Consider the following 14,496-nt stretch of genomic DNA (forward strand, 5'->3'; position numbering starts at 1 on the left):
GCCCTCCGAATGACCAACATGTGAATGTTTACAAATGTGTATTTATTACCATGAAAACGGTGAATCTAAAACAAAAATATAAAGATTAATTACATAGCATTAATGGTTTATTATTTTTGTATATCGAGGTTGCGTGATTTCAATTTAATTAAAAATATAAAATTTCTAAAAAACTTTAAATTGGCACGAAACATATTAAATAGCATCAGAAATTGATAATTTTAGATTCAAATGATCAATAAAATTAAGGAAAATATTCGTATGTCAAAAGTTAGCAGTTAAATGGTCTATTTGTTGAAAAATTAATGTTTTAAATTTCTTCGTAAAAATATACCATACTACACTTATTATTAAGAATTAAGATAAATTCTTACCACATTATGATGTCAAACTAAGCAGGAAGGCTTATTTGAGATCTTCCACGGATTAGAGCGCATGTATATCCATCCAATACATTATTTTTATTCACGTAGCTCTTCACATGGGAATCAACAAGGAAAAAATGTGCGCGCCTTTGTTTGTTTACAAGCGAAGCGCGGAGATAGTTAGGAATGCCGCGTAACACACTCATTCTCTGGTGTAAGGAAAAAGGGAATTAATGGGTTCGAACTTGCCAGGGAATACAAGAAAATCATTCCAACACACCATTTAACCAGTTTTTTTCTAGCAAAGCTATAATTGGAAATGTCCATGATTCCGTCTGTTAAGGGTTAAATGAAGGTGCCTTGTTATTTTATACTTTATCGTTTTACCATAGAGGACTCTCCATAACAGACAAACTGTAAATAAAGAGAAATTACAAAAGCCTACCTTAATAAATTCTTCTTTGGACTGAAAAGGTTTCCTCTCTAGCCATGAGAGGAGACATTTAACACTGTCTAGCACGTCCCCAACTTGGCTCATTATTGCTCCTGTCACAACCTAAACAATAAAAAATAAATCAAATCTAAAATCCTTATACTAAAGTAACAGGATGTTTGTGTGTCTGTGTGTTTGTTGTACCGAAGGATCTCGCTAACCGCTGAACCGATCGGGTTCTACTTAACAGGGTAGTTTCACATAGGTCCCGGGAAGGTTTATAACTATTTTGGGGGAGGGTACCACCACCCTCCCAAGAGAAATCACAATAAATCGAAATTTTTTCCCCTTGAATAGAGACCCCTACGTGACATTGCAAAGTATCGTAGCAATTTGATAGAGACTCCTTCGCAACATTGCAAGGTATCGTATTATTTTCTTAAAACACCAAACATTTAAAGTGCCACTAGAGGCCTCTAGGGGCGTAGCCACTAGTGTAACGGTATAGTATAGACATTTACCTGACCCAAGTGGTAGAGACCCTTTTTGTTTTGTAGCAAATTGCTTTCTATTATTTTTAGGGACTCAACTGTGTTAATATTTTCGACGCTATTAGCTGATTTCAAAGACCCCATAAAAAAGGAACAGGATCCCTGCCCTGAGGGTAGAGTTACATATAGCTCATGTCATCTCTATTTATTTTTTTAGTTTTAATTCCAAATCTATGATTATGCCCAAGTAATTCAGACACCAATCCAGAAATGCTTGCCCATTACCATAAATATATATACTAAAATTGACAGGATGTCTATCTGTCTATCTATACCGAAGTATTTCGCTAACCATTTAACTAAAATGAAACAAGAATTGTACATAGAAAAATCCACCCCATTTTTAAACTGAAACTCCCCCATCTAAAATACATTAATTTACAGTTTAAATTAAGTCTTATAAGAAATGCATGCAGCTTATTATTGAAGTTTAAATAATGAATTTAATTACCCTAGTAATAAAAAGATACAAAAATAACAATATGAATGTCAAAAAGTTTAGTAGAAATACTATAAAAAATTGTATTTTTCTTATACCTAGTGAAAAGCTTTTTTTAGTAGCAAAGCAACTTTTAAACTAGGTTATGTCTGTATATTAAAGTAAAATACTAGAGGGAGAAAGAGTTAAATAACTGTATTTCCCCATCGCAACCGCCTTGTGCAACCTTTCTGCTGGGTCATTGAAAATCAACCAACGTTGTCACTTATTATATCAACACAGCCAAGTAGCAGAAACTAATTTGTATCAGACGAAAGAGGTCTTTGAAACAGGAAGGGACGTTGTTGTCTGTATATACATCTATACTATAGATCTGTTGTCTGTATGTCCGCCTGTCGAAGATACCAAAGTACCAAAACTGACAATCAAGAACAATATTTTAGAATTTTTCTTACTGCGCTCCTTAAACATAATTTTCTTATTTTTACAAGTTTTCTGAATGTTTTAATATAAATAATGTGTCATTAATTTCCAGGGATTGAAGGGACGATGTACATCCCCAATTATGATAATCAAAATTATCCCTTCTGTAGATTAAAATATTGCTTAGAAAGTTTAGACAATGCTAGACCAATCAAGATTTAATAAAAGTACCCAAAGTTTTTGAGCTAACAAATAAGAAAGCTTGGTTATAAAACTTTGGGTACCAGTATAATTTACAGTCGAATGTCCCCTCCCTCCGTCCCTGCATTTTTTCTTATATTTGCATAAGATAAAAGTGCTAGCGACACACTTAACAGTTGTAAGAAATTTACGTGGATTTTTTTATACTCGAGCAATTACAAATTTAAAATAGAACTTAAAAAATACTAGCAGCAGTTCCAAGAGTATGCAGAAAAATAGCCTAAAACCATCAAAGTACCTATTAGAAGCTTTCATTAAATGGAGAACTCAATCGATAGTGATCTTAAATGTCAAACAAACAAAAAATACATCTTCATATATTTTTTTTATTTTTCGAAAGGACAGCTTATTATTAGTCCTATTCTTTTTTGGTCTCTTTTACTAGATTTAGATTAAAAAGTTAAGAACTAGATGTGTCCAAACGTTTCTATCAACAATTTTACTCTACAGAAGGGTTTAGCTTATTTATTTTTATCGAATGTGCGGGTGTATATCAATTTATATTCCATAGTCTTATCCCTTATGATCCCTGTATATATATATTGATATATAATATTAAAAATGAAGATTCTAATTGTAATAATAACGCTCTGGCAAATTCTTACCCACTCAAATACCCAACTGCTAAAGGTATAAAATGCAGGGATCTTAGGGGATAAGACAATGGATGGTAAATTGATAAACAAAATTGCCTCTTATTTAGATCAAAATTATTGGTTGAAAACCAATCAAAATTCAATAAAAGTACCAACGTTTTTGAGTCAATGAACTTGGTTCCAAAACTTGGGGTCCCAGAGTAATTTACAGTCCAATGTCCCCTCCCTCTTTCCGTGACAAGATGTGAATTTTCCATCTTCATAAAAGTGAGAAATAGAATGTAAAATCAGGGAGGGAGGGGACATTGGACTTTTTATTACACTAGTCCCCAGAGTTTTATAATAACGTTTTTTTATTCGTTAGCTTAACAACTTTAAGGACTTTCAACTGAATTTTGATTGTTTGGTTCATGAAGTTGAGTGTTCAAACCTTTCAACCACAAATTGTATTTTAAAGAATATGTGATTTTATGTATCATCATATTCATTGGGGATATACATCAACTTATCGGTCATTGCCTTATCCCTTTAGATCCCTGCTGTAAAATACATATTTTCCAAGTTGAAGTGTAAGTATAAAAATACAGGGGCAACAGGTAAAGATCAATTGTGGATAGGAAAATTTTCCCCTTGAAATTAACTAGCGGCTGCGCAATAAAATAGCCTAAAACTATTTCAGTAATTAAAGCGATTGTCTTATCGTTCAAAAAAAACTTTACTACTTTATGTAATAAAATTGGTTGTTTGGGGGTATTTGTTACAGATATCTCCTATAGAAAAACATCATCAAGCTCCCCCCCCCCCCCCCCACCTAGACACTCTAATTATTTACACTTAAAATGAATGATTAAAATTGTTTTAAAAATGTCCCTGTCAACCTTAAAAGAGAATCAGGAATCTTAAAAGAAAAGGTAAATTGATGTATATTAAACATACCCAATGATGATATGCATATATCCCCATCTGTAGATAATATTATTGATTGAAAAGTGTGGACATAAATAGTTTGGAACTAACCAATCACAATTTAATAAAAGTACCCAAAGTTTTAGAGATGACAAATAAAATAATGGAATTATAAAAACTTTGGGTACTAGTAAAATTAACAGTCCATTGTCCTCTCCCCTGGAGAGAATTAATCTATATTGAGATCAAGGCGAGCAAAGACACAGGGAGAGATAATGGAGGATAAATTATTCCTCCACCCAAATCCTTGTTAACTTGTTTTATAGTTGATAGGCATCAACTGGGGGAAGAAAGGGATGTAGATTAATTATTGTCCATCCATTCCCTGAAGAAGATATAACATTAATAATCAATTTCACTCAAAACAACAAGTGCTATCCTTATACTAAAGTAACAGGATGTTTGTCTGTGTGTCTGTGTGCCGAAGGATCTCGCTAACCGCTGAACCGATCGGGTTCTCCTTAACAGGGTAGCTTCTCATAAGTCCCGGGAAGGTTTATAACTATTTTTTGGGGGGGTGGGACCCCCCAAAAAATGAAAAAGAACCACCCCAAAAAAAATTTTCACCCCCTAAAATACTTTTTTAAATTTTTTCTTTTAAAATCTAAAATAAGAAATTGGGTTATCAAATTCGACTCCCCCCTCCTGGTTTCAGCTAAACTAACAAGTCTTGAAGCCATCAAAAGAGAGTGCGTGTTTATAAAACTTTGGAAATTTTATTGTTAAAAGGGAAATATTTTATTTTTTATTTGCTGTCATGTGATCTAGAGTTTTGTATTATTGTATGAATATCAACATTAATTACATTATTGTTTATGTTGTGTGTCCATCCCAAAACAAGGTTGTCAACTATCTTCACAATAAAGCAAAACAGGGGTGTCAACTTTAGATAGAGGTTCTTCCATTTTTACTTTGAGCAATAGAAAGATTAACATAAATATTGGTTTTTTCATTTTGTTGTTAAAGATTTCTTCTTTTTTTACAAGATTTCTTTTCAAAATCTAAAACTCAAAAATGTAAGAGTTAATGATCGCAATAAAGACAGCTTTTCGCGGATAATAAAATGATAATTTATAAGATTAAGACTGGTATTCGTTTTAGTATTCTTTATTTTAATATTTATAAAAAATTCTTCAGAATGGCTGTGAACCGGTTTAAATCTAGTGGATATCAATCGGTTTCAAAGCCATACTTGAAAAACATTTAGAACCGAATTCCACAGGAATAGACAAACGGACCTTCCATAAAAAAAAGTAAATTCCCTAAAAAATTAATAATAAAAATTGCAAAACTTAAAGTTGACATCCCTGCTTTTGTTAAAATAAGAAAATGGATATATTACTACTTGGATCTAAAACCAAATTTTCATATAGTCTGATAAAGTGATGCTCACAGAGGGCTATTTTTACAATTCCCCCCCATCCACCATATTTAACTCCTCCCCTCTTACTGGATAAACGAACTGACCAATAAATGAGGTCCATATTAGCAAGCTAAATTGAGGACAAAGGGGGGAGGCTGATGTGCTACTTTTTGAAACTAAAACTAAAAGTCAACAAAGGAACTCAACTAAAAAAAAGAGTTACAGGTCTGAGATTTTGCATGGCAGTTGCTTTATAGGGGTACAATATGGAACCGCTGAAAACCGCCGTTTCCCGCCGAATTTTTTTTGCAATTTCTCGGCGGTTTTCGGCGGTTGCGCCGCCGTTTCTTCACTGTTCCATATTGTAACCCTATAAAGCAACTGCCATGCAAAATCTCAGACCTGTAACTCTTTTTTTTTAGTTGAGTTCCTTTGACTTTTAGTTTTGGTTTCAAAAAGTGGCACATCCGCCTCCCCCCTTTTGCCCTGTCAATACATCCACGAATATATTTTATCCATTAATCAGAACAGGTCCAGATTTATCTGGGGATCTTTGGCAGCTCAACATTTTTACAACATGCAAACTTCAAAAGTTTTTCTGAGAAAACAGCAAAATATTCGGCGATTTCACACAATGTTCCTTGTTGGGCACAGAAAACACCTCCCTTTTTTAAAATTAAATTAAACTAGGGGGAGGTGGGTACTGGATAGCCTAAAACCACCCCAAGAAACATGTTAGCTTCTTACAAAAAAAAACTAGGTATTAAACTTCAACAGAATTAAAACAGTCATTAAGAAAAATATATTTTATTCCATGTGTTTCAAAACAATACAAATCTATTTAACTTTTTCCGCGAATATTAAAATGAAAAATAATAAGATTAAAACCAGATTTTTTAACCCCTAGAGGCCGAAGGTCCATTCTAACAAAACTGAAGTTAATTTTACTAATTTCATTTCAATATTCGTGGAAAATTGTCTATAAAACGATGCTATATATTTTTTTCATTATAGCTAAGAAACTATTTTAATACAATCATAATATTAATCAGTTTTGAAGTCCTATTACAATAAAAATTATTAGATAAAAAACCTGCAATTTTGTAGAAACGTACTTTTAAAATTTCCAACTGCCTGTATGGAATTATAATTTTTAAAATAAGTTTCTCGTATTCATTCGAATCCGGTGGATAGGAACCGGTTCTCATCCATACAAAAAAAACTATGTCTAGCATCGTATAATATCCGGCTTTCTACGAATATAAAAATGTACAATCATAGGATTAAAACTAGTTATTTTAGCCCGTGCCTTCGGCATCTCGGGGCTAAAAAACTGGTTTTAATCTTATAATTGTACATTCTATATCCGCGGAAAGCCGTTTATAATACGATGCGAGAAATAACTACTTATATTTGCATTATCATACAAGCATTGCTATTTTTTTGGTATTGCAGATACTCTACAACTACGTTCGTATTGTTAAAAATAGTTTTCCAGTATGGCTTTGAAACCGATTAATATCCGCTGGATTAGAACCGGTTCTCAGCCACTGAAAAATCATAATTAGCACAGTATTATATACAAGCTTTATTTCGGGACCTCGGCTCTATCAAAACTGGTTAAATTCATATAACTTTTCATCTACATATCCACGGAAAGCTGTCTATAATACGATACGATAAATAACTATTACAAATTCCCCCTTACTGTTCCCTCGCCTCTTTTTGAATACAAAAATACAATTATACATTTTCTAAATAAAAGATGTTGTTTAAAATCGATGATGACATTATCTTGTTATTTCTACGCTACTTATGCATACATATTTGTACGTTCTTGTTATAATCTAACAATATTTTCGGATTATAATTTCATTCATTTATACACGTTACTTACAAGGAAGACGAATTCTTCTTGTAGCGAAATTTATGTATTTAATCAAAGGGGTGGTTGCACAAAATACATTTCAACTGGAGTTTAGTCGATCAATCCCCTATTTTAGATTTTTAAAAAAAAAGAGTCCAGTAAGTCATAGAGTGGTAATTATTTTGGTGGGGGTGATTTCTCTTAGGAGGTAGCTGGTACCCTTCCCCAAAATAGATTCCTAGGACCTTTGAGATCCTACGGTACACATAGACACAAACAATTCAATCTTTACTTTTTATGAGGATTCAGGTTTCGATAACTTTTGGTAAATTAATCGTCTGCAAATATGCGTAATGAACAAAATTAATTTAGTATCTAATGATTCTTAAAATATCTGCAATATACCTATTCCTGTACACCTGAAGCAATTTTCTTTCTTTTTTCAATTTCCCTTTTCTATGTTTTTTTCTACAGGGTGAGTCAGAAAAAACTGAGTTTTTTGTTTTACAGAAACAACCAGAAGGAATACAGAAAAAATAATTATATGTCCTTGTTCTCTGTACAAAAGCACATCAAACTTGTAAAAGGTGTTTTTCATTATCTCTAAAAATGCGGCCTCTATGATAGGTGTATGGTGTCAAAAAATGCCTTGTGTGAAAAATGTTGATCAAGAAAAATTTAAATAACTCATCTATTTTGTATAAAAAAATCTTAAAATTTTAATGTTTATTTAGAAAAAGGTCTAAGAAAAGTACATTAATGAGTTTTAAAGGTGAAATGCTTTTTGGCTCCTCACAAAAGCATTTTTAGAATACTGTAATTTGTCATTTTTCCATATTTCTTGATTTTGATGCATGTGGTTTAAAAGAATCTTCTATAATAACGTAGCTTATAGTAAAAAGTAAAAAACCTTTTTATTTGACAAAAAAATCTCTTAAGATAAAAAACTTATCAAGGTTTGAATTTTTAAAATAAAAATGCCTTTTAGAAACTCTACCCTATTTAAATGAAGTTATTATGATGGATTATAACACACAAGCATAATTTGTCAAAAGTGGGCGGAGATTTTGGAGATTAAATCCAGTCTTGCACCAAATATAGAGGAAATTCAGAAGAGGGGGGAGGAATTTAGGTAACAAGATGAAATATTTCCGGTCATGAGCTGGTTTTCACGTCATGGGGTATTAAATCTTAACAATAGATTAGAACAAAACGTTTGATTTATAATGTGATAATTTAATTTTAAAAAATTGCATTTTTAAGGTGTTAAATATTTACAATCTGTTGAATAAAAGTTTTAATAAACAAAAAAATATGTTTGTTTGTCTGTTTAGAATGGTAGACATTTTTTATTATAAATAAATCTACCTAAAAAGTACAAACTAATGGCCGAAAAAGTCATCACACACACTTTTTGAAATCTTTATGCTCTAAAAAGCGCCGTTGTTTTCAGAGATATTCAAAAACACCTTTTCTAAGTTTAATGTATATTTTTATAGAAAACAAGAACCTATAATTGTTTTTTCCATATTCCTACTGGTTGTATCAGAAAATCGGAAAACTCAGTTTTTTCTGACTCACCCTGTATATTTTTACATTCCATTACTATTCACAATTAATACTAATTAACAAAGGTGGTAATTAGTTAGAAGCGCAGCTTATCTTTCATTATGGTATGTCAGTCTGTCCGACATTGTCAGTCTATTATCAATCACCAAACATTAAACGCAGTAGAGACTCCAAAAGTAAGTTTCTCCTTAAGGGCTATGTATTTGAAAGGGTAGTGTAGAGCAGAAAAATGGCCTAAAACCATTATAAGACTTCAATCTAAAAATAAATAGCCTAAAACCACCCCGGGACATATGGAGATAACCCAATCGTCTATGTAGTTCTCCAATTCTTAATCTACAAGCACAAATAATAGGATTCTACTTTTTGACATCTAAAATTTAGATAAATTGTTACTAAAGAAAATATCATTCTTGCTGGTTTTTTCTTTGGGTTTTGTTTATGATTTGTTAACTAATTAGCTGGGAGAATAAACATTAGAGTAAAAAACTAGAAGGAGAAAGGGTTAAATAACTGCAATGACCTTGTGCCGACTCTCAATTTGGTCTTTGAAAATCAACCAATGGTAAAGGAAATATTAACACAGCCAATTAGCAGAAAACAATTTCTTTGCTAGCAGACGAAAACTGTCATTGAAAAAGGGGAGAGGTAGTTAACTGTTACTAAAGATCTGTTGAATAAACATTAGATTTAGTTTGGGGTAGGGTAACCCGCATAACATCGTCTCTTTGATAGGAAGGTGATAGGTTCGAATCTCGGCCCAAAACTGCGTCAAAATTGAATACTGTATAATCATTCTTACTGCTGCTATGCCAGGTGCGTGACATAAATAACCCAAAACAGGCGCAACCCACTAATATGCACAGTTAATCTAAGGTCGTGTTCATCCAGGAGGAGGGGAGGGGATGATGTAAAGAGGGTGAAGGGGGGGGGGTATCGTTATTTTAGCCAGCTGCAAGCATCAGAGTAAAAGAAAATCTGGTGCAACATCCAAGTACTAATAAGTCTATTATAGTATCCTTGGCAGCAATTAGGAAACAGTTTCTAACGGAAATTGTTTAACATTTTTTTTAAAAACTTGACATAAAAAATTCCATTGTTCAATATGAGAATTTAGGACCTTAACATCAAGGTTTAGTCAATTAAAGTAGCAAATTAATATCGGACAAGACTAATCCTTATATAAAAGTAACAGGATGTCTGAGTGTCTGTAGCTTTAGATCTTCATAATTCTTCGTTTCAGTGAAGATTCGCTTAAGTCCAGGGAAGGAACTATTTTGGGGGAGGGTACCTTCACCCTTTCAAGATTAATCGTCCAATAAATTCACCCCCCCCCCCAAAAAAAAAAAAAAGTTTTCTTTTTTCTATAAACAAAATTAAAAGTGGAAGGTCGACTATCCCACTTCCTCAATTGCTCCTAAAGGCCTCTAGGGCCGTAGCCGGTAACCATTACATAAACATAAGGAGCCCGAAATCTTCAAAAACAACAAGACCAAGGGGGGGGGGAGTTCTGACACATTTGCGTAAACCTGGTATATAGGCTTTATCTTTGGACTAAGAGGATAGGTTATTAGGGATAAAATCATTCTTATATGATGAATTTTCCCAAGTTTTAAGATTTTTTTGATAGGCCTCCAGGTTCCGGAGCTCCAGGTCTCCAGGTGGTCTCTGTACAGGTAAAAATGAAGAAAAAAAATTTTTTAAAGAGTAAAAGGTCAGCTTATGAAACCAAATATGAATGTTTTTTTCAAATATGTGAATAACATTCAAAAAGATGCATATTTTGTTTTATAAGTTGAACTCTAACTCTTAAAAAAATTTTTTTTTCATTTTTACCTGTACAGAGACCACTTGGAGGCCTGGAGCTCCGGAACCTGGAGGCCTGACCAAAAACTCATTTTATCCCTAATAACCTATCCTCTCAGTCAGAACTCTCCCCCTCCCCCCTCCCCTTGTATAATAAAAACTTGTTGGCAATAGTGACTGGTCGAAAACTAAAAGGGAAAGGCCAGGGATCCTAAGTGATAAGACAATGTAAGATAAAAATGATAATCAGTCAATAAAAGTCCCCACAAGAAGGAGAAAACTTTGGGAACGAGTACATACACTTTGTTTCTTTTTCAGTAAAGTAGCTTTTTTACAACTAGTACTAGTACTTCGTCAACACTGAGAATATTACTGCATTATAGTTTATTGTTCTAATGTAAATGATTTATCATTTGTAGGCCGCTTATAGAGATAATTGTCCTTGTTTTTATAAAAAAGATTGCATTAATAGATTATTAAGGCCTACTTTTTTATTCATATCAATACATTTATCTCTATGCATATGTTTGAAGTAGACTGGCTCTAAAGGTATATAAATTGATGTGCATCTCCAATGATGATATACAATATTGCCACTTCTGTAGATTACAATTAGTAGTTGAAACGTTTGGACACACAACTTAAAAAACCAACCAAACAAAATTCACAATTAAAGTCCCAAAAGTTTTTTAGGCGAATGAATAATAATATTTATTAGAAAACTAGGGACTAGTGTAATAAATAAACAGCCTATTGTACCCTCCCTCTCTAAGTAAGTTGTCTGTATATCAATTAGAATTTCTTAGGAGCTAAGGTGCAAGTAGGGAGACGACAATGTACTCTTAATTTAACTAGTACCAAAAGTTTTATATTAACGTTTTCTTATTTATTCGCTTGAAAATACATTTATTAAACTTTGATTGGTTAATTCCTTAAGTTGAGATTCCGAACGTATCATCCAACAGTTTTAATCTACAGTGGGGATATTTTGTATATCATCATTGGAAGATGTATGTACATCAATATGTAATTCAAAATCTTATCCCAGTTAAGACGTAGAGAGATATTTATTAAATAATGTGAAGTTTAAACCTCTAGGTAAAAGCAAATGAAACCAGGAAAATATCCCCAAACCACCCCATTACGAAAAACCTTAATCTATAATACAAAGTAGAATGTCTGTCTGTCTCTGTAACCACTGAACCGATTGGATTCTACTCTTCAGGGTATATACCTATTGGTCCTGTGGTGGTTTTAAGCTATTTTCTTGGGGGATGGGACACCCCCAACCCCCCCAAAAAACAAAAAAAACAGTTGTTTTTAGTATATGGGGAAGTTAGTTCACATAAAACTACTGACAGCACCAGTAGTACTTATTTTTTTTTTAATTACCTCTTGGGGCAAAGCAACTAGAGGCTAGGGGCGAAGCCGCTAGTAACTTTATATTATAGACTGATACGCTTGTTATTGATAATTTTTGGCCAGTCTACTGTATATATGCTCATATATTATTAATATTTGCTACCCAAAGATTTTCTACATATCTAAATTAATAATCAATGAAAGTGGAAAAATACTGCATATCGTCCGTTGAACACACTACACCCCCCCCCCCCCACTCCCATAAAAAAGGGAGATCTATAAACCTGTAATCATTCCAATAACCCAGGGATCTAACGGGATTAGACAGTGTTATTATTGGTGTAAAAGGGGTAGTTTCATGAAATGCATTGGAACTTAATTTAGTGAACCGCATATTTTTTGTTAGCTAATGGGTTAAACTATATTTATATGGCATATATTTTAAAGAATTTCAATTTTCTACCACGTAGTTTTGAAAATATCAAGACTTGAAAATATCAAGACTTGAAAAACGTCTTTTTGTGATATATGCAATTTAAAAAGACGATTTTCAAGTCTTGATATTTTAAAAACTACGTGGTAGAAAACATTAATTCTTTCAATTATATTCCATATAAATGCATTTTTAGACACAGGAAGTTTGTACCAACCAAACATTTAACATAACCCTGGGATCTTAGGGGATAAGACAAATTAAAATTATTATTATTAATGTTTATTACAATAAAATAATAATTGCAAATTTAGTTACCGAAAGTTTTCAAGTTAACGAACGAGTGAATTGTTTTTCTCGTATTCATTCGAATCCGATGGATAGGAACCGGTTCTTATCCATACGAAAAAACGTATGTAAACTAATTTTAAGAACAATGGGGGGGGGGGGGTTATCTCATATGATATACTAGTTCTTTATAAAATAAAAGTTAATGCATATAGTCAAGAACCATTTTAGATCATTGAAAAAAAATTCTTTGAAATTAGTAGCAAAAATATTATTTAATTTGTAGGTAGGTCTGTTAATGTATTAAAAACGTCGAAAACAGTCAAACAGTCTTTATTAATAAGAATTGTAGAATGCTATATTCCGAACTAGCGGCTACTGCCCTAGAGGCCTCTAGGGGCACTTAACACTTTTTTCTAGGCGGCGCTATTATATTTATTTAAATTTTTTGGCGATTTCTCTTTTGATGGTGATGGAACCCTCCCCCAAAATAATTATAAACCTTCCTGGCATCTATAAGAAGCTACATTGTAAATGAGATCCCTATCGGTTCAGCGAGATACTTTGGTACAAACAGAAAGATGGACATCCTGTTCATTTTACATTAGGATACCATGCTGTAAATTTCAACTAAATACATTTTTTACCGGAAAAATTTTAAAAGATATATTTTTATTTTCCTGTACATTTACTTTACTGTATGTTTATGTGTGTTTGTGTGTGTATGTGTGTGTATGTGTATGTGTGTGTGTGTGTGTGTGCGTGTATGTGTGTGAGTGTGTGAGGCTTTGCCCCATGAGGTAATTTTTAAAAAAAATTAAAAATCTAAAAATTGGGGGGGGGTTGGGGGTGTCCCATCCCCAAGAAAATAGCTTAAAACCACCACAGGACCAATAGGCATATACCCTAAAGAGTAGAATCCGATCGGTTCAGTGGTTACCAAGATCTTAAGGGACAGACGGACAAACAGACATCAAGCTACTTTGTATTATAGATAGGATGTTTATCTGTCTGGTTGTACTGAATGATCTCGCTAACTGCTGAACAAGTATGATTCTCATCTTCAGTGCATTTGTTGACCTTTCAAACACTTAATTTCCATACGAATAAGATTTTTTTAAATTCTTCTAAAGATTCCAATTACATTTGGGTAAACTTTTATTTTGTAACTTTCTTTGTATGTTTATTTGTTCTTGTTATATAAGTATTAAGTAAAGTAGCGGCTACGCCCCTAGAGTTCTCTAAGGTGGGGAATGGGGTTGAGTCGACCCTTTTCACATCAAATTTTAACTTTAAATAAAAAATAAAAAACTTTTTATTGGGAGGGAGGGGGGAATTCATCCACAAAATAGGACCTACATGAGAAGCTACAATAAAAATGAATACCATATCGGTTCAGTGGTTAGTGAGATCCTTAGGCGCTCACAAATAGAATCACAGACATCCTGTTACTTTTAAATAAGGATTTATGTGCCATGCTTCTCATCTACAAAGGAAAAAGTGTAAAACAAAAAGAAACCTAAATTTGATTAAACCAGTTTAAAATAATAAAAAATCATTATCAATTTTGAGTGGGTGGCGAGAGAGAGAGAGAGAGAGAGAAGATGGTTAAGAAAGGATAGAAAGGGATTGGATCGGGCAATGGCCGATAAATTGATGTACATCCCCATAATTACTCCTTCTGTAGATTAAAATTGGTGGTTGAACCGTTTGGACGCTCAATTAATGACCCAAACAATCAAAATTCTAAGAAAGACCCAAAAGTTACATAGCC

At 32.9% G+C, this 14,496-nt stretch overlaps 1 protein-coding gene across 1 annotated transcript in view; it reads right to left on the reverse strand.

Annotated features, from left to right (window-relative positions):
• Window positions 1–14,496, reverse strand: part of cnk (connector enhancer of ksr) — a 138,345-nt gene that overhangs the window by 99,859 nt on the left and 23,990 nt on the right. Inside the window, exon 6 of the mRNA XM_080177254.1 lies at window positions 811–921. Within this exon, the coding sequence (XP_080033380.1) occupies window positions 811–921 (111 nt within the window). The remainder of the gene's footprint in view (window positions 1–810; window positions 922–14,496) is intronic.

This window comes from Acartia tonsa, chromosome 11 (assembly GCF_053477335.1).
Source record: "Acartia tonsa isolate MP-2025a chromosome 11, ASM5347733v1, whole genome shotgun sequence".
Taxonomy (NCBI): Eukaryota; Metazoa; Arthropoda; class Copepoda; order Calanoida; family Acartiidae; genus Acartia; species Acartia tonsa.